The sequence below is a fragment of the Somniosus microcephalus genome, chromosome 8 (assembly GCF_052327205.1).
Source record: "Somniosus microcephalus isolate GS21.2 chromosome 8, FLI_Smic_1.0, whole genome shotgun sequence".
Lineage (NCBI taxonomy): Eukaryota > Metazoa > Chordata > Chondrichthyes > Squaliformes > Somniosidae > Somniosus > Somniosus microcephalus.
This window is the reverse complement of record NC_140994.1, coordinates 102671239-102693090: the sequence shown is the minus strand read 5'-3', so window position 1 is coordinate 102693090 and position 21852 is coordinate 102671239. Positions and strand designations below refer to the sequence as shown.

Below are 21852 nucleotides of genomic sequence, written 5' to 3'. Positions count from 1 at the left end.
CATTGAAGCCCATCTCTCCAGTACACTAACTCTCATTGAAGCCCATCCCTCCAGTACAGTAACTCTCCCATTGAAGCCTATCCCTCCAGTACACTAACTCTCCCATTGAAGCCCATCCCTCCAGTACACTAACTCCCATTGAAGCCCTTCCCTCCAGTACACTAACTCTCCCAGTGAAGCCCATCCCTCCAGTACACTAACTCCCATCGAAGCCCAACCCTCCAGTACACTAACTCCCATTGAAGCCCATCCCTCCAGTACACTAACTCCCATTGAAGCCCATCCCTCCAGTACACCAACTCTCCCAGTGAAGCCCATCCCTCCAGTACACTAACTCCCATTGAAGCCCATCCCTCCAGTACACGAACTCCCATTGAAGCCCATCCCTCCAGTACACTAACTCTCATTGAAGCCCATCCCTCCAGTACACTAACTCTCCCATTGAAGCCCATCCTTCCAGTACACTAACTCCCATCGAAGCCCATCCCTCCAGTACGCTAACTCTCCCACTGAAGCCCATCCCTCCAGTACACTCCCTCCCATTGAAGCCCATCCCTCCAGTACACTAACTCTCCCATTGAAGCCCATCCTTCCAGTACACTAACTCCAATTGAAGCCCATCCCTCCAGTACACTAACTCTCCCATTGAAGCCCATCCCTCCAGTACACTCACTCTCATTTAAGCCCATCCCGTCAATACACTAACTCCCATTGAAGCCCATCCCTCCAGTACACTTACTCTCCCGTCGAAGCCTATCCCTCCAGTACACTAACTCTCCCATTGAAGCCCATCCCTCCAGTACACTAACTCTCCCATTGAAGCCTATCCCTCCAGTACACTAACTCTCCCAGTGAAGCCCATCCCTCCAGTACACTAACTCCCATTGAAGCCCATCCCTCCAGTGCACTAACTCCCATTGAAGCCCATCCCTCTAGTACACTAACTCCTGTTGAAGCCCATCCCTCCAGTACATTAACTCTCCCATTGAAGCCCATCCCTCCAGTACACTAACTCTCCCATTGAAGCCCATCCCTCCAGCACACCAACTCTCATTGAAGCCCATCCCTCCAGTACACTAACTCCCATTGAAGCCCATCCCTCCAGTACAGTAACTCTCCCATTGAAGCCCATCCCTCCAGTACACTAACTCTCCCATTGAAGCCCATCCATCCAGTGCACTAACTCCCGTTGAAGCCCATCCCTCCAGTACACTAACTCTCCCAGTGAAGCCCATCCCTCCAGTACACGAACTCCCATTGAAGCCCATCGCTCCAGCACACTAACTCTCCCAGTGAAGCCCATCCCTCCAGTACACTAACTCCCATTGAAGCCCATCCCTCCAGTACACTAACTCTCATTGAAGCCCATCCCTCCAGTGCACTAACTCTCCCATTGAAGCCCATCCTTCCAGTACACTAACTCCCATCGAAGCCCATCCCTCCAGTACGCCAACTCTCCCACTGAAGCCCATCCCTCCAGTACACTACCTCCCATTGAAGCCCATCGCTCCAGTACACTAACTCTCCCATTGAAGCCCATCGCTCCAGTACACTAACTCTCCCATTGAAGCCCATCCCTCCAGTACATTAACTCTCCCATTGAAGCCCATCCATCCAGTACACTAACTCCCATTGAAGCCCATCTCTCCAGTACACTAACTCTCCCATTGAAGCCCATCCCTCCAGTACACTCACTCTCATTTAAGCCCATCCCGTCAATACACTAACTCCCATTGAAGCCCATCCCTCCAGTACACTAACTCTCCCAGTGAATGCCCATCCCTCCAGTACACTAACTCTCCCATTGAAGCCCATCCCTCCAGTACACTTACTCTCCCATTGAAGCCCATCCCTCCAGTACACTATTCCCATTGAAGCCCATCCCTCCAGTACACTAACTCCCATTGAAGCCCATCCCTCCAGTACATTAACTCCCATTGAAGCGCATCCCTCCAGTACACTAACTCCCATTGAAGCCCATCTCTCCAGTACACTAACTCCCATTGAAGCCCATCCCTCCAGTACACGAACTCCCATTGTAGCCCATCCATCCAGTACACTAACTCCCATTGAAGCCCATCCCTCCAGTACACTAACTCCCATTGAAGCCCATCCCTCCAGTACACTAACTCTCCCATTGAAGCCCATCCCTCCAGTACACTAACTCCCATTGAAGCCCATCTCTCCAGTACACTACCTCCCATTGAAGCCCATCCCTCCAGTACACTAACTCCCATTGAAGCCCATCCCTCCAGTACACTAACTCCCATCGAAGCCCATCCCTCCAGTACACTAACTCCCATTGAAGCCCATCCCTCCAGTACACGAACTCCCGTTGAAGCCCATCCCTCCAGTACATTAACTCTCCCATTGAAGCCCATCCCTCCAGTACACTAACTCTCCCATTGAAGCCCATCCCTCCAGCACACTAACTCTCATTGAAGCCCATCCCTCCAGTACACTAACTCCCATTGAAGCCCATCCCTCCAGTACAGTAACTCTCCCATTGAAGCCCATCCCTCCAGCACACTAACTCTCCCATTGAAGCCCATCCATCCAGTACACTAACTCCCGTTGAAGCCCATCCCTCCAGTACACTAACTCCCATTGAAGCCCATCCCTCCAGTGCACTAACTCTCCCAGTGAAGCCCATCCCTCCAGTACACTAACTCCCATTGAAGCCCATCCCTCCAGTACACTAACTCTCATTGAAGCCCATCCCTCCAGTACACTAACTCTCCCATTGAAGCCCATCCTTCCAGTACACTAACTCCCATCGAAGCCCATCCCTCCAGTACGCTAACTCTCCCACTGAAGCCCATCCCTCCAGTATACTACCTCCCATTGAAGCCCATCGCTCCAGTACACTAACTCTCCCATTGAAGCCCATCGCTCCAGTACACTAACTCTCCCATTGAAGCCCGCCCATCCATCCAGTGCACTAACTCTCCCATCGAAGCCCATCCCTCCAGTACACTAACTCTCCCATTGAAGCCCATCCCTTCAGTACATTAACTCTCCCATTGAAGCCCATCCATCCAGTACACTAACTCCCATTGAAGCCCATCTCTCCAGTACACTAACTCTCCCATTGAAGCCCATCCCTCCAGTACACTCACTCTCATTTAAGCCCATCCCGTCAATACACTAACTCCCATTGAAGCCCATCCCTCCAGTACACTATTCCCATTGAAGCCCATCCCTCCAGTACACTTACTCTCCCGTCGAAGCCCATCCCTCCAGTACACTAACTCTCCCATTGAAGCCCATCCCTCCAGTACACGAACTCCCATTGAAGCCCATCCCTCCAGTACACTAACTCTCCCATTGAAGCCCATCCCTCCAGTACACTAACTCCCATTGAAGCCCATCTCTCCAGTACACTACCTCCCATTGAAGCCCATCCCTCCAGTACACTAACTCCCATTGAAGCCCACCCCTCCAGTACACTAACTCTCCCATTGAAACCCATCCCTCCAGTACACTATTCCCATTGAAGCCCATCCCTCCAGTACACTAACTCCCGTTGAAGCCCATCCCTCCAGTACACTAACTCTCCCATTGAAGCCCATCCCTCCAGTACATTAACTCTCCCGTTGAAGCCCATCCATCCAGTACACTAACTCTCCTATTGAAGCCCATCCTTCCAGTACACTAACTCCCATCGAAGCCCATCCCTCCAGTACGCTAACTCTCCCACTGAAGCCCATCCCTCCAGTACACTCCCTCCCATTGAAGCCCATCGCTCCAGTACACTAACTCTCCCATTGAAGCCCATCCATCCAGTACACTCACTCCCATTGAAGCCCATCTCTCCAGTACACTAACTCTCGCATTGAAGCCCATCCCTCCAGTACACTCACTCTCATTTAAGCCCATCCCGTCAATACACTAACTCCCATTGAAGCCCATCCCTCCAGTACACTAACTCTCCCATTGAAGCCCATCCCTCCAGTACAGTAACTCTCCCATTGCAGCCCATCCCTCCAGCACACTAACTCTCATTGAAGCCCATCCCTCCAGTACACTAACTCCCATTGAAGCCCATCCCTCCAGAACAGTAACTCTCCCAGTGAAGCCCATCCCTCCAGTACACTAACTCTCATTGAAGCCCATCCCTCCAGTACACTAACTCTCCCATTGAAGCCCATCCTTCCAGTACACTTACTCTCCCGTCGAAGCCCATCCCTCCAGTACACTAACTCTCCCATTGAAGCCCATCCCTCCAGTACACGAACTCCCATTGAAGCCCATCCCTCCAGTACACTAACTCTCCCATTGAAGCCCATCCCTCCAGTACACTAACTCCCATTGAAGCCCATCTCTCCAGTACACTACCTCCCATTGAAGCCCATCCCTCCAGTACACTAACTCCCATTGAAGCCCACCCCTCCAGTACACTAACTCTCCCATTGAAACCCATCCCTCCAGTACACTATTCCCATTGAAGCCCATCCCTCCAGTACACTAACTCCCGTTGAAGCCCATCCCTCCAGTACACTAACTCTCCCATTGAAGCCCATCCTTCCAGTACACTAACTCCAATTGAAGCCCATCCCTCCAGTACACTAACTCTCATTGAAGCCCATCCCTCCAGTACACTAACTCTCCCGTTGAAGCCCATCCATCCAGTACACTAACTCTCCTATTGAAGCCCATCCATCCAGTACACTAACTCCCATCGAAGCCCATCCCTCCAGTACATTAACTCTCCCGTTGAAGCCCATCCCTCCAGTACACTAACTCCCATTGAAGCCCATCCATCCAGTACACTAACTCCCATTGAAGCCCATCCCTCAAGTACACTACCTCCCATTGACGCCCATCTCTCCAGTACACTAACTCTCCCATTGAAGCCCATCCCTCCAGTACACTAACTCCCATTGAAGCCCATCTCTCCAGTACACTTACTCTCCCATTGAAGCCCATCCCTCCAGTACACTACCTCCCATTGAAGCCCATCTCTCCAGTACACTAACTCTCCCATTGAAGCCCATCTCTCCAGGACACTATCTCCCATTGAAGCCCATCCCTCCAGTACACTAACTCTCCCAGTGAAGCCCATCCCTCTAGCACACTGACTCCCATTGAAGCCCATCCCTCCAGTACACCAACTCCCATTGAAGCCCATCCCTCCAGTACACTAACTCTCCCATTGAAGCCCACCCCTCCAGTACACTATTCCCATTGAAGCCCATCCCTCCAGTACACTTACTCTCCCATTGAAGCCCATCCCTCCAGTGCATTAACTCTCCCATTGTAGCCCATCCATCCAGTACACTAACTCTCCCATTGAAGCCCATCCATCCAGTATACTAACTCCCATTGAAGCCCAACCCTCCAGTACACCAACTCTCCCAGTGAAGCCCATCCATCCAGTATACTAACTCCCATTGAAGCCCATCTCTCCAGTACACTACCTCCCATCGAAGCCCATCCCTCCAGTACACTACCTCCCATTGAAGCCCATCCCTCCAGTACACTAACTCCCATTGAAGCCCATCCCTCCAGTACACTAACTCTCCCATTGAAGCCCATCCCTCCAGTACACTAACTCCCATTGAAGCCCATCTCTCCAGTACACTACCTCCCATTGAAGCCCATCCCTCCAGTACACTAACTCCCATTGAAGCCCACCCCTCCAGTACACTAACTCTCCCATTGAAGCCCATCCCTCCAGTACACTAACTCTCCCATTGAAACCCATCCCTCCAGTACACTAACTCTCCCATTGAAACCCATCCCTCCAGTACACTAACTCCCATTGAAACCCATCCCTCCAGTACACGAACTCTCCAATTGAAGACCATCCCTCCAGTACACTAACTCCCATTGAAGCCCATCCCTCCAGTACACTAACTCGCATTGAAGCCCATCCCTCCAGTACACTAACTCTCCCATTGAAGCCCATCCCTCCAGTACACTAACTCCCATTGAAGCCCATCCCTCCAGTACACTACCTCCCATTGACGCCCATCTCTCCAGTACACTAACTCCCATTGACGCCCATCTCTCCAGTACACTAACTCTCCCATTGAAGCCCATCCCTCCAGTACACGAACTCCCGTTGAAGCCCATCCCTCCAGTACATTAACTCTCCCATTGAAGCCCATCCATCCAGTACACTTACTCTCCCATTGAAGCCCATCTCTCCAGTACACTAACTCTCATTGAAGCCCATCCCTCCAGTACAGTAACTCTCCCATTGAAGCCTATCCCTCCAGTACACTAACTCTCCCATTGAAGCCCATCCCTCCAGTACACTAACTCCCATTGAAGCCCTTCCCTCCAGTACACTAACTCTCCCAGTGAAGCCCATCCCTCCAGTACACTAACTCCCATCGAAGCCCAACCCTCCAGTACACTAACTCCCATTGAAGCCCATCCCTCCAGTACACTAACTCCCATTGAAGCCCATCCCTCCAGTACACCAACTCTCCCAGTGAAGCCCATCCCTCCAGTACACTAACTCCCATTGAAGCCCATCCCTCCAGTACACGAACTCCCATTGAAGCCCATCCCTCCAGTACACTAACTCTCATTGAAGCCCATCCCTCCAGTACACTAACTCTCCCATTGAAGCCCATCCTTCCAGTACACTAACTCCCATCGAAGCCCATCCCTCCAGTACGCTAACTCTCCCACTGAAGCCCATCCCTCCAGTACACTCCCTCCCATTGAAGCCCATCCCTCCAGTACACTAACTCTCCCATTGAAGCCCATCCTTCCAGTACACTAACTCCAATTGAAGCCCATCCCTCCAGTACACTAACACTCCCATTGAAGCCCATCCCTCCAGTACACTCACTCTCATTTAAGCCCATCCCGTCAATACACTAACTCCCATTGAAGCCCATCCCTCCAGTACACTTACTCTCCCGTCGAAGCCTATCCCTCCAGTACACTAACTCTCCCATTGAAGCCCATCCCTCCAGTACACTAACTCTCCCATTGAAGCCTATCCCTCCAGTACACTAACTCTCCCAGTGAAGCCCATCCCTCCAGTACACTAACTCCCATTGAAGCCCATCCCTCCAGTGCACTAACTCCCATTGAAGCCCATCCCTCTAGTACACTAACTCCTGTTGAAGCCCATCCCTCCAGTACATTAACTCTCCCATTGAAGCCCATCCCTCCAGTACACTAACTCTCCCATTGAAGCCCATCCCTCCAGCACACCAACTCTCATTGAAGCCCATCCCTCCAGTACACTAACTCCCATTGAAGCCCATCCCTCCAGTACAGTAACTCTCCCATTGAAGCCCATCCCTCCAGTACACTAACTCTCCCATTGAAGCCCATCCATCCAGTGCACTAACTCCCGTTGAAGCCCATCCCTCCAGTACACTAACTCTCCCAGTGAAGCCCATCCCTCCAGTACACGAACTCCCATTGAAGCCCATCGCTCCAGCACACTAACTCTCCCAGTGAAGCCCATCCCTCCAGTACACTAACTCTCATTGAAGCCCATCCCTCCAGTACACTAACTCTCCCATTGAAGCCCATCCTTCCAGTACACTAACTCCCATCGAAGCCCATCCCTCCAGTACGCCAACTCTCCCACTGAAGCCCATCCCTCCAGTACACTACCTCCCATTGAAGCCCATCGCTCCAGTACACTAACTCTCCCATTGAAGCCCATCGCTCCAGTACACTAACTCTCCCATTGAAGCCCATCCCTCCAGTACATTAACTCTCCCATTGAAGCCCATCCATCCAGTACACTAACTCCCATTGAAGCCCATCTCTCCAGTACACTAACTCTCCCATTGAAGCCCATCCCTCCAGTACACTCACTCTCATTTAAGCCCATCCCGTCAATACACTAACTCCCATTGAAGCCCATCCCTCCAGTACACTAACTCTCCCAGTGAATGCCCATCCCTCCAGTACACTAACTCTCCCATTGAAGCCCATCCCTCCAGTACACTTACTCTCCCATTGAAGCCCATCCCTCCAGTACACTATTCCCATTGAAGCCCATCCCTCCAGTACACTAACTCCCATTGAAGCCCATCCCTCCAGTACATTAACTCCCATTGAAGCGCATCCCTCCAGTACACTAACTCCCATTGAAGCCCATCTCTCCAGTACACTAACTCCCATTGAAGCCCATCCCTCCAGTACACGAACTCCCATTGTAGCCCATCCATCCAGTACACTAACTCCCATTGAAGCCCATCCCTCCAGTACACTAACTCCCATTGAAGCCCATCCCTCCAGTACACTAACTCTCCCATTGAAGCCCATCCCTCCAGTACACTAACTCCCATTGAAGCCCATCTCTCCAGTACACTACCTCCCATTGAAGCCCATCCCTCCAGTACACTAACTCCCATTGAAGCCCATCCCTCCAGTACACTAACTCCCATCGAAGCCCATCCCTCCAGTACACTAACTCCCATTGAAGCCCATCCCTCCAGTACACGAACTCCCGTTGAAGCCCATCCCTCCAGTACATTAACTCTCCCATTGAAGCCCATCCCTCCAGTACACTAACTCTCCCATTGAAGCCCATCCCTCCAGCACACTAACTCTCATTGAAGCCCATCCCTCCAGTACACTAACTCCCATTGAAGCCCATCCCTCCAGTACAGTAACTCTCCCATTGAAGCCCATCCCTCCAGCACACTAACTCTCCCATTGAAGCCCATCCATCCAGTACACTAACTCCCGTTGAAGCCCATCCCTCCAGTACACTAACTCCCATTGAAGCCCATCCCTCCAGTACACTAACTCTCCCATTGAAGCCCATCCCTCCAGTACACTAACTCCCATTGAAGCCCATCTCTCCAGTACACTACCTCCCATTGAAGCCCATCCCTCCAGTACACTAACTCCCATTGAAGCCCACCCCTCCAGTACACTAACTCTCCCATTGAAACCCATCCCTCCAGTACACTATTCCCATTGAAGCCCATCCCTCCAGTACACTAACTCCCGTTGAAGCCCATCCCTCCAGTACACTAACTCTCCCATTGAAGCCCATCCCTCCAGTACATTAACTCTCCCGTTGAAGCCCATCCATCCAGTACACTAACTCTCCTATTGAAGCCCATCCCTCCAGTACACTAACTCCCATTGAAGTCCATCGCTCCAGCACACTAACTCTCCCATTGAAGCCCATCCCTCCAGCACACTAACTCCCATTGAAGCCCATCCCTCCAGTACACTCTCTCTCCCATTGAAGCCGATCCCTCCAGTACACTAACTCCCATTGAAGCCCATCCATCCAGTACACTAACTCCCATCGAAGCCCATCCCTCCAGTACATTAACTCTCCCGTTGAAGCCCATCCCTCCAGTACACTAACTCCCATTGAAGCCCATCCATCCAGTATACTAACTCCCATTGAAGCCCATCCCTCAAGTACACTACCTCCCATTGACGCCCATCTCTCCAGTACACTAACTCTCCCATTGAAGCCCATACCTCCTGTACACTAACTCCCATTGACGCCCATCTCTCCAGTACACTTACTCTCCCATTGAAGCCCATCCATCCAGTACACTTACTCTCCCATTGAAGCCCATCTCTCCAGTACACTAACTCTCATTGAAGCCCATCCCTCCAGTACAGTAACTCTCCCATTGAAGCCTATCCCTCCAGTACACTAACTCTCCCAGTGAAGCCCATCCCTCCAGTACACTAACTCCCATCGAAGCCCAACCCTCCAGTACACTAACTCCCATTGAAGCCCATCCCTCCAGTACACTAACTCCCATTGAAGCCCATCCCTCCAGTACACCAACTCTCCCAGTGAAGCCCATCCCTCCAGTACACTAACTCCCATTGAAGCCCATCCCTCCAGTACACTAACTCCCGTTGAAGCCCATCCCTCCAGTACAGTAACTCTCCCATTGAAGCCCATCCCTCCAGTACAGTAACTCTCCCAGTGAAGCCCATCCCTCCAGTACACGAACTCCCATTGAAGCCCATCCCTCCAGTACACTAACTCTCATTGAAGCCCATCCCTCCAGTACACTAACTCTCCCATTGAAGCCCATCCTTCCAGTACACTAACTCCCATCGAAGCCCATCCCTCCAGTACGCTAACTCTCCCACTGAAGCCCATCCCTCCAGTACACTCCCTCCCATTGAAGCCCATCCCTCCAGTACACTAACTCTCCCATTGAAGCCCATACCTCCTGTACACTAACTCCCATTGACGCCCATCTCTCCAGTACACTTACTCTCCCATTGAAGCCCATCCATCCAGTACACTTACTCTCCCATTGAAGCCCATCTCTCCAGTACACTAACTCTCATTGAAGCCCATCCCTCCAGTACAGTAACTCTCCCATTGAAGCCTATCCCTCCAGTACACTAACTCTCCCAGTGAAGCCCATCCCTCCAGTACACTAACTCCCATCGAAGCCCAACCCTCCAGTACACTAACTCCCATTGAAGCCCATCCCTCCAGTACACTAACTCCCATTGAAGCCCATCCCTCCAGTACACCAACTCTCCCAGTGAAGCCCATCCCTCCAGTACACTAACTCCCATTGAAGCCCATCCCTCCAGTACACTAACTCCCGTTGAAGCCCATCCCTCCAGTACAGTAACTCTCCCATTGAAGCCCATCCCTCCAGTACAGTAACTCTCCCAGTGAAGCCCATCCCTCCAGTACACGAACTCCCATTGAAGCCCATCCCTCCAGTACACTAACTCTCATTGAAGCCCATCCCTCCAGTACACTAACTCTCCCATTGAAGCCCATCCTTCCAGTACACTAACTCCCATCGAAGCCCATCCCTCCAGTACGCTAACTCTCCCACTGAAGCCCATCCCTCCAGTACACTCCCTCCCATTGAAGCCCATCCCTCCAGTACACTAACTCTCCCATTGAAGCCCATCCTTCCAGTACACTAACTCCAATTGAAGCCCATCCCTCCAGTACACTAACTCTCCCATTGAAGCCCATCCCTCCAGTACACTAACTCTCATTTAAGCCCATCCCGTCAATACACTAACTCCCATTGAAGCCCATCCCTCCAGTACACTTACTCTCCCGTCGAAGCCTATCCCTCCAGTACACTAACTCTCCCATTGAAGCCCATCCCTCCAGTACACTAACTCTCCCATTGAAGCCTATCCCTCCAGTACACTAACTCTCCCAGTGAAGCCCATCCCTCCAGTACACTAACTCCCATTGAAGCCCATCCCTCCAGTGCACTAACTCCCATTGAAGCCCATCCCTCTAGTACACTAACTCCTGTTGAAGCCCATCCCTCCAGTACATTAACTCTCCCATTGAAGCCCATCCCTCCAGTACACTAACTCTCCCATTGAAGCCCATCCCTCCAGCACACCAACTCTCATTGAAGCCCATCCCTCCAGTACACTAACTCCCATTGAAGCCCATCCCTCCAGTACAGTAACTCTCCCATTGAAGCCCATCCCTCCAGTACACTAACTCTCCCATTGAAGCCCATCCATCCAGTGCACTAACTCCCGTTGAAGCCCATCCCTCCAGTACACTAACTCTCCCAGTGAAGCCCATCCCTCCAGTACACGAACTCCCATTGAAGCCCATCGCTCCAGCACACTAACTCTCCCAGTGAAGCCCATCCCTCCAGTACACTAACTCCCATTGAAGCCCATCCCTCCAGTACACTAACTCTCATTGAAGCCCATCCCTCCAGTACACTAACTCTCCCATTGAAGCCCATCCTTCCAGTACACTAACTCCCATCGAAGCCCATCCCTCCAGTACGCCAACTCTCCCACTGAAGCCCATCCCTCCAGTACACTACCTCCCATTGAAGCCCATCGCTCCAGTACACTAACTCTCCCATTGAAGCCCATCGCTCCAGTACACTAACTCTCCCATTGAAGCCCATCCCTCCAGTACATTAACTCTCCCATTGAAGCCCATCCATCCAGTACACTAACTCCCATTGAAGCCCATCTCTCCAGTACACTAACTCTCCCATTGAAGCCCATCCCTCCAGTACACTCACTCTCATTTAAGCCCATCCCGTCAATACACTAACTCCCATTGAAGCCCATCCCTCCAGTACACTAACTCTCCCAGTGAATGCCCATCCCTCCAGTACACTAACTCTCCCATTGAAGCCCATCCCTCCAGTACACTTACTCTCCCATTGAAGCCCATCCCTCCAGTACACTATTCCCATTGAAGCCCATCCCTCCAGTACACTAACTCCCATTGAAGCCCATCCCTCCAGTACATTAACTCCCATTGAAGCGCATCCCTCCAGTACACTAACTCCCATTGAAGCCCATCTCTCCAGTACACTAACTCCCATTGAAGCCCATCCCTCCAGTACACGAACTCCCATCGAAGCCCATACATCCAGTACACTAACTCTCCCATTGAAGCCCATCCCTCCAGTACACTAACTCTCCCATTGTAGCCCATCCATCCAGTACACTAACTCCCATTGAAGCCCATCCCTCCAGTACACTAACTCTCCCAGTGAAGCCCATCCATCCAGTATACTAACTCCCATTGAAGCCCATCTCTCCAGTACACTACCTCCCATCGAAGCCCATCCCTCCAGTACACTACCTCCCATTGAAGCCCATCCCTCCAGTACACTAACTCCCATTGAAGCCCATCCCTCCAGTACACTAACTCTCCCATTGAAGCCCATCCCTCCAGTACACTAACTCCCATTGAAGCCCATCTCTCCAGTACACTACCTCCCATTGAAGCCCATCCCTCCAGTACACTAACTCCCATTGAAGCCCACCCCTCCAGTACACTAACTCTCCCATTGAAGCCCATCCCTCCAGTACACTAACTCTCCCATTGAAACCCATCCCTCCAGTACACTAACTCTCCCATTGAAACCCATCCCTCCAGTACACTAACTCCCATTGAAACCCATCCCTCCAGTACACGAACTCTCCAATTGAAGCCCATCCCTCCAGTACACTAACTCCCATTGAAGCCCATCCCTCCAGTACACTAACTCGCATTGAAGCCCATCCCTCCAGTACACTAACTCTCCCATTGAAGCCCATCCCTCCAGTACACTAACTCCCATTGAAGCCCATCCCTCCAGTACACTACCTCCCATTGACGCCCATCTCTCCAGTACACTAACTCCCATTGACGCCCATCTCTCCAGTACACTAACTCTCCCATTGAAGCCCATCCCTCCAGTACACGAACTCCCGTTGAAGCCCATCCCTCCAGTACATTAACTCTCCCATTGAAGCCCATCCATCCAGTACACTTACTCTCCCATTGAAGCCCATCTCTCCAGTACACTAACTCTCATTGAAGCCCATCCCTCCAGTACAGTAACTCTCCCATTGAAGCCTATCCCTCCAGTACACTAACTCTCCCATTGAAGCCCATCCCTCCAGTACACTAACTCCCATTGAAGCCCTTCCCTCCAGTACACTAACTCTCCCAGTGAAGCCCATCCCTCCAGTACACTAACTCCCATCGAAGCCCAACCCTCCAGTACACTAACTCCCATTGAAGCCCATCCCTCCAGTACACTAACTCCCATTGAAGCCCATCCCTCCAGTACACCAACTCTCCCATTGAAGCCCATCCCTCCAGTACACTAACTCCCATTGAAGCCCATCCCTCCAGTACACTAACTCCCGTTGAAGCCCATCCCTCCAGTACAGTAACTCTCCCATTGAAGCCCATCCCTCCAGTACAGTAACTCTCCCAGTGAAGCCCATCCCTCCAGTACACGAACTCCCATTGAAGCCCATCCCTCCAGTACACTAACTCTCATTGAAGCCCATCCCTCCAGTACACTAACTCTCCCATTGAAGCCCATCCTTCCAGTACACTAACTCCCATCGAAGCCCATCCCTCCAGTACGCTAACTCTCCCACTGAAGCCCATCCCTCCAGTACACTCCCTCCCATTGAAGCCGATCCCTCCAGTGCACTAACTCTCCCATTGAAGCCCATCCTTCCAGTACACTAACTCCAATTGAAGCCCATCCCTCCAGTACACTAACTCTCCCATTGAAGCCCATCCCTCCAGTACACTCACTCTCATTTAAGCCCATCCCGTCAATACACTAACTCCCATTGAAGCCCATCCCTCCAGTACACTTACTCTCCCGTCGAAGCCTATCCCTCCAGTACACTAACTCTCCCATTGAAGCCCATCCCTCCAGTACACTAACTCTCCCATTGAAGCCTATCCCTCCAGTACACTAACTCTCCCAGTGAAGCCCATCCCTCCAGTACACTAACTCCCATTGAAGCCCATCCCTCCAGTGCACTAACTCCCATTGAAGCCCATCCCTCTAGTACACTAACTCCTGTTGAAGCCCATCCCTCCAGTACATTAACTCTCCCATTGAAGCCCATCCCTCCAGTACACTAACTCTCCCATTGAAGCCCATCCCTCCAGCACACCAACTCTCATTGAAGCCCATCCCTCCAGTACACTAACTCCCATTGAAGCCCATCCCTCCAGTACAGTAACTCTCCCATTGAAGCCCATCCCTCCAGTACACTAACTCTCCCATTGAAGCCCATCCATCCAGTGCACTAACTCCCGTTGAAGCCCATCCCTCCAGTACACTAACTCTCCCAGTGAAGCCCATCCCTCCAGTACACGAACTCCCATTGAAGCCCATCGCTCCAGCACACTAACTCTCCCAGTGAAGCCCATCCCTCCAGTACACTAACTCCCATTGAAGCCCATCCCTCCAGTACACTAACTCTCATTGAAGCCCATCCCTCCAGTACACTAACTCTCCCATTGAAGCCCATCCTTCCAGTACACTAACTCCCATCGAAGCCCATCCCTCCAGTACGCCAACTCTCCCACTGAAGCCCATCCCTCCAGTACACTACCTCCCATTGAAGCCCATCGCTCCAGTACACTAACTCTCCCATTGAAGCCCATCGCTCCAGTACACTAACTCTCCCATTGAAGCCCATCCCTCCAGTACATTAACTCTCCCATTGAAGCCCATCCATCCAGTACACTAACTCCCATTGAAGCCCATCTCTCCAGTACACTAACTCTCCCATTGAAGCCCATCCCTCCAGTACACTTACTCTCCCATTGAAGCCCATCCCTCCAGTACACTATTCCCATTGAAGCCCATCCCTCCAGTACACTAACTCCCATTGAAGCCCATCCCTCCAGTACATTAACTCCCATTGAAGCGCATCCCTCCAGTACACTAACTCCCATTGAAGCCCATCTCTCCAGTACACTAACTCCCATTGAAGCCCATCCCTCCAGTACACGAACTCCCATCGAAGCCCATACATCCAGTACACTAACTCTCCCATTGAAGCCCATCCCTCCAGTACACTAACTCTCCCATTGTAGCCCATCCATCCAGTACACTAACTCCCATTGAAGCCCATCCCTCCAGTACACTAACTCCCATTGAAGCCCATCCCTCCAGTACACTAACTCTCCCAGTGAAGCCCATCACTCCAGTACACTAACTCCCATTGAAGCCCATCCCTCCAGTACACCAACTCTCCCAGTGAAGCCCATCCATCCAGTATACTAACTCCCATTGAAGCCCATCCCTCCAGTACACTAACTCTCCCATTGAAGCCCATCCCTCCAGTACACTAACTCCCATTGAAGCCCATCTCTCCAGTACACTACCTCCCATCGAAGCCCATCCCTCCAGGACACTAACTCTCCCATTGAAGCCCATCCCTCCAGTACACTAACTCCCATCGAAGCCCATCCCTCCAGTACACTAACTCTCCCATTGAAGCCCATCCCTCCAGTACACTAACTCTCCCATTGAAGCCCATCCCTCCAGTACACTAACTCCCATTGAAGCCCATCTCTCCAGTACACTACCTCCCATTGAAGCCCATCCCTCCAGTACACTAACTCCCATTGAAGCCCATCCCTCCAGTACACTAACTCCCATCGAAGCCCATCCCTCCAGTACACTAACTCCCATTGAAGCCCATCCCTCCAGTACACGAACTCCCGTTGAAGCCCATCCCTCCAGTACATTAACTCTCCCATTGAAGCCCATCCCTCCAGTACACTAACTCTCCCATTGAAGCCCATCCCTCCAGCACACTAACTCTCATTGAAGCCCATCCCTCCAGTACACTAACTCCCATTGAAGCCCATCCCTCCAGTACAGTAACTCTCCCATTGAAGCCCATCCCTCCAGCACACTAACTCTCCCATTGAAGCCCATCCATCCAGTACACTAACTCCCGTTGAAGCCCATCCCTCCAGTGCACTAACTCTCCCAGTGAAGCCCATCCCTCCAGTACACTAACTCCCATTGAAGCCCATCCCTCCAGTACACTAACTCTCATTGAAGCCCATCCCTCCAGTACACTAACTCTCCCATTGAAGCCCATCCTTCCAGTACACTAACTCCCATCGAAGCCCATCCCTCCAGTACGCTAACTCTCCCACTGAAGCCCATCCCTCCAGTATACTACCTCCCATTGAAGCCCATCGCTCCAGTACACTAACTCTCCCATTGAAGCCCATCGCTCCAGTACACTAACTCTCCCATTGAAGCCCGCCCATCCATCCAGTGCACTAACTCTCCCATCGAAGCCCATCCCTCCAGTACACTAACTCTCCCATTGAAGCCCATCCATCCAGTACACTAACTCCCATTGAAGCCCATCTCTCCAGTACACTAACTCTCCCATTGAAGCCCATCCCTCCAGTACACTCACTCTCATTTAAGCCCATCCCGTCAATACACTAACTCCCATTGAAGCCCATCCCTCCAGTACACTATTCCCATTGAAGCCCATCCCTCCAGTACACTAACTCCCATTGAAGCCCATCCCTCCAGTACACTAACTCCCATTGAAGCGCATCCCTCCAGTACACTAACTCCCATTGAAGCCCATCTCTCCAGTACACTAACTCCCATTGAAGCCCATCCCTCCAGTACACGAACTCCCATCGAAGCCCATACATCCAGTACACTAACTCTCCCATTGAAGCCCATCCCTCCAGTACACTAACTCTCCCATTGTAGCCCATCCATCCAGTACACTAACTCTCCCATTGAAGCCCATCTCTCCAGTACACTACCTCCCATCGAAGCCCATCCCTCCAGTACACTAACTCTCCCAGTGAAGCCCATCACTCCAGTACACTAACTCTCATTGAAGCCCATCCCTCCAGTACACGAACTCTCCCATTGAAGCCCATCTCTCCAGTACACTACCTCCCATTGAAGCCCATCCCTCCAGTACACTAACTCCCATTGAAGCCCATCCCTCCAGTACACGAACTCCCATTGAAGCCCATCCCTCCAGTACACTAACTCTCCCATTGAAGCCCATCCCTCCAGTACACTAACTCTCCCATTGAAACCCATCCCTCCAGTACACGAACTCCCATTGAAGCCCATCCCTCCAGTACACGAACTCTCCCATTGAAGCCCATCCCTCCAGTACACGAACTCCCGTTGAAGCCCATCCCTCCAGTACATTAACTCTCCCATTGAAGCCCATCCATCCAGTACACTAACTCTCCCATTGAAGCCTATCCCTCCAGTACACTAACTCTCCCATTGAAGCCCATCCCTCCAGTACACTAACTCCCATTGAAGCCCTTCCCTCCAGTACACGAACTCCCATTGAAGCCCATCCCTCCAGTACACTAACTCCCATTGAAGCCCATCCCTCCAGTACACCAACTCTCCCAGTGAAGCCCATCCCTCCAGTACACTAACTCCCGTTGAAGCCCATCCCTCCAGTACAGTAACTCTCCCATTGAAGCCCATCCCTCCAGCACACTAACTCTCATTGAAGCCCATCCCTCCAGTACACTAACTCCCATTGAAGCCCATCCCTCCAGTACACTAACTCCCATTGAAGCCCATCCATCCAGTACAGTAACTCTCCCATTGAAGCCCATCCCTCCAGTACACTAACTCCCGTTGAAGCCCATCCCTCCAGTACACTAACTCCCATTGAAGCCCATCCCTCCAGTACACTAACTCTCCCAGTGAAGCCCATCCCTCCAGTGCACTAACTCCCATTGAAGCCCATCGCTCCAGTACACTAACTCTCCCATTGAAGCCCGCCCATCCATCCAGTGCACTAACCCTCCCATCGAAGCCCATCCCTCCAGTACACTAACTCCCATTGAAGCCCATCGCTCCAGCACAGTAACTCTCCCATTGAAGCCCATCCCTCCAGTACACTAACTCTCATTGAAGGCCATCCCTCCAGTACACTAACTCTCCCATTGAAGCCCATCCTTCCAGTACACTAACTCCCATCGAAGCCCATCCCTCCAGTACGCTAACTCTGCCACTGAAGCCCATCCCTCCAGTACACTGCCTCCCATTGAAGCCCATCGCTCCAGTACACTAACTCTCCCATTGAAGCCCGCCCATCCATCCAGTGCACTAACCCTCCCATCGAAGCCCATCCCTCCAGTACACTAACTCTCCCATTGAAGCCCATCCCTCCAGTACATTAACTCTCCCGTTGAAGCCCATCCATCCAGTACACTAACTCCCATTGAAGCCCATCTCTCCAGTACACTAACTCTCCCATTGAAGCCCATCCCTCCAGTACACTCACTCTCATTTAAGCCCATCCCGTCAATACACTAACTCCCATTGAAGCCCATCCCTCCAGTACACTAACTCTCCCACTGAAGCCCATCTCTCCAGCACACTAACTCTCCCATTGAAGCCCATCCCTCCAGCACACTAACTCTCCCATTGAAGCCCATCTCTCCAGTACACTAACTCTCATTGAAGCCCATCCCACCAGTACACTAACTCCCATTGAAGCCCATCCCTCCAGTACACTCACTCTCCCATTGAAGCCCATCCCTCCAGTACACCAACTCTCCCAGTGAAGCCCATCCATCCAGTATACTAACTCCCATTGAAGCCCATCCCTCCAGTACACTCACTCTCCCATTGAAGCCCATCTCTCCAGTTCTCTACCTCCCATCGAAGCCCATCCCTCCAGTACACTAACTCTCCCATCGAAGCCCATCCCTCCAGTACACTAACTCTCCCATTGAAGCCCATCCCTCCAGTACACTAACTCTCCCATTGAAGCCCATCCCTCCAGTACACTAACTCCCATTGAAGCCCATCTCTCCAGTACACTACCTCCCATTGAAGCCCATCCCTCCAGTACACTAACTCTCCCATTGAAACCCATCCCTCCAGTACACTAACTCCCATTGAAACCCATCCCTCCAGTACACTAACTCTCATTGAAGCCCATCCCTCCAGTACACTAACTCCCATTGAAGCCCATCCCTCCAGTACACTAACTCCCATTGAAGCCCATCCCTCCAGTACACTAACTCTCCCATTGAAGCCCATCCCTCCAGTACATTAACTCTCCCGTTGAAGCCCATCCCTCCAGTACACTAACTCCCATTGAAGCCCATCCCTCCAGTACACTACCTCCCATTGACGCCCATCTCTCCAGTACACTAACTCCCATTGATGCCCATCTCTCCAGTACACTAACTCTCCCATTGAAGCCCATCCCTCCAGTACACGAACTCCCGTTGAAGCCCATCCCTCCAGTACATTAACTCTCCCATTGAAGCCCATCCATCCAGTACACTTACTCTCCCATTGAAGCCCATCCCTCCAGTACACTAACTCTCCCATTGAAGCCTATCCCTCCAGTACACTAACTCCCATTGAAGCCCATCCCTCCAGTACACCAACTCTCCCAGTGAAGCCCATCCCTCCAGTACACTAACTCCTGTTGAAGCCCATCCCTCCAGTACAGTAACTCTCCCATTGAAGCCCATCCCTCCAGTACAGTAACTCTCCCATTGAAGCCCATCCCTCCAGTACACTAACTCCCATTGAAGCCCATCGCTCCAGTACACTAACTCTCCCAGTGAAGCCCATCCCTCCAGTACACGAACTCCCATTGAAGCCCATCCCTCCAGTACACTAACTCTCATTGAAGCCCATCCCTCCAGTACACTAACTCTCCCATTGAAGCCCATCCTTCCAGTACACTAACTCCCATCGAAGCCCATCCCTCCAGTACGCTAACTCTCCCAGTGAAGCCCATCCCTCCAGTACACGAACTCCCATTGAAGCCCATCCCTCCAGTACACTAACTCTCATTGAAGCCCATCCCTCCAGTACACTAACTCTCCCATTGAAGCCCATCCCTCCAGTACACTAACTCCCATCGAAGCCCATCCCTCCAGTCCGCTAACTCTCCCACTGAAGCCCATCCCTCCAGTGCACTACCTCCCATTGAAGACCATCGCTCCAGTACACTAACTCTCCCATTGAAGCCCATCCCTCCAGTACACTCACTCTCATTTAAGCCCATCCCGTCAATACACTAACTCCCATTGAAGCCCATCGCTCTAGTACGCCAACTCTCCCATTGAAGGTAATAGCCTGAGTTGAGTAATCCCGGTATCCGGTGTAAGTTGGGCGTTCCCAGTATCTGCTGAGCGTTGTCTATTCCTGGCGAGTGTTTCGTAATTGACGGGATTGCGATGTGTCTCACAGGGCAACTGGCAGGACAGCCGGCGTTGGAATCTCACCGTAGCGACCGAGTTACCGGATCTGGAGAATGACGGGCGCGATGGGGGTTCTGACTTCCAGAAGCGCTCCTTCAACAGGGGAGGAAGATTCAACAGGAGTCAGAACGGGAGAGGCATGAAGAGGAATTTCAACAGAGCATTCGACCAGTAGTGAGGAGAGAACAGGCGCCTGCCAAACCTTCCACCAGGATGCTTTTACATAACTCAATGCAACATTACCCTGGAGACCAACGATCTCCCAGTTACTGATCTACGGGCCCCAGCGGACCGCGCCGAGCCATGCTGACAGGCTTGTGTATTTATCCCGCAGCTGTTGTCAATTTACAGGACACTGGCTGGAATTTGTTGGGTAACAGCTGGGTGTTGGAATCAAGGCATTAGCCTGGATGGATGGGTCCAAAGACATTAAAAAGTATTCCTTTAATTCTCTGGAGGCTGTGTGTATTAATTAAACCAGCGGTTACACTGCGCTTTCACCTTCTCCCTCCTAATGTCTGCCCCGGAGACGCTGACTCTTGTTGGGGTGCAATTCCCCGGGCGTCTAGCTCTCGGTGCTTCATGCGTGAGCCCAGGTAGTGAGTGACAGCAGGGGGTGCTGTCAAGGGGCACCACAGCTGAGCTTAGTTCTCAACTCGCCAGATGCCTGTATGCCCACTTTCCCAGCAGCAGTGGTTGGCCGGTGATTAGGAGAACGAGCCCTGCATGGTTCTCTTCTCACTCCAGCTAAGGCCATTCCCTGGCTCAGATCAGCTAACTCCGCAGAGTCTGGGAATCGGACCTGGTGGTGTATCCAACCCCCCTGTGCACTCGCTGGTGTATTTATCAGCTCGCCCGGCAGAAAGCACCATGTCCCGTTGGGCACTGAAAGCTTCGGGCAGTCAATCCTCGGCCAAGTAGCAGTCCAATTCAATCACTTTCCCCTCGCATTGAGTGACCCCTCAGAGTTGAGTTCGGATAAATTGGAGAAAGCTGTTGTTTGCTGAATTTTAGAACTTGAGAAGCACTTCATCTCTATCTTGACATGCTTGTGTTATTGGAACGCGTTCTCTAATTCACCACATCACAAGATGTTTGAGGAAGGCATTCGGACCATCTTTTATCCTCCCGATTAAACCCTGCAGTCCCTCTTTTCCCCCCCAAATTGCTTTTAAAAGATGCCTCCATTGCTGCATCTAGGAATCCATTCCATGTCTTGAACTCGTCCTGATATCGGGCTAACATAGAAACATAGAAGATAGGAGCAGGAGTAGGCCATTCGGCCCCTCGAGCCTGCTCTGCCATTCAATGAGATCATGGCTGATCATCCAAACTCAGTACCCTGTCCCTGCCTTCTCCCCATATCCCTTGATCCCTTTAGCCTTAAATAT

The 21852-nt window shown here is 51.7% G+C and overlaps 1 protein-coding gene across 2 annotated transcripts in view; it reads left to right on the top strand.

Moving 5' to 3' along the window:
* The window catches only part of ddx21 (DEAD (Asp-Glu-Ala-Asp) box helicase 21), a 220740-nt gene extending 199831 nt beyond the window's left edge, over positions 1 to 20909 (top strand). For both annotated transcript variants that reach the window (XM_085995049.1, XM_085995048.1), the window contains one exon: positions 20451 to 20909. In XM_085995049.1, the coding sequence (XP_085851175.1) occupies positions 20451 to 20636 (186 nt within the window). In that variant the 3' untranslated portion in view covers positions 20637 to 20909. The remainder of the gene's footprint in view (positions 1 to 20450) is intronic.
* The last annotated feature ends 943 nt before the right edge of the window (positions 20910 to 21852 follow it).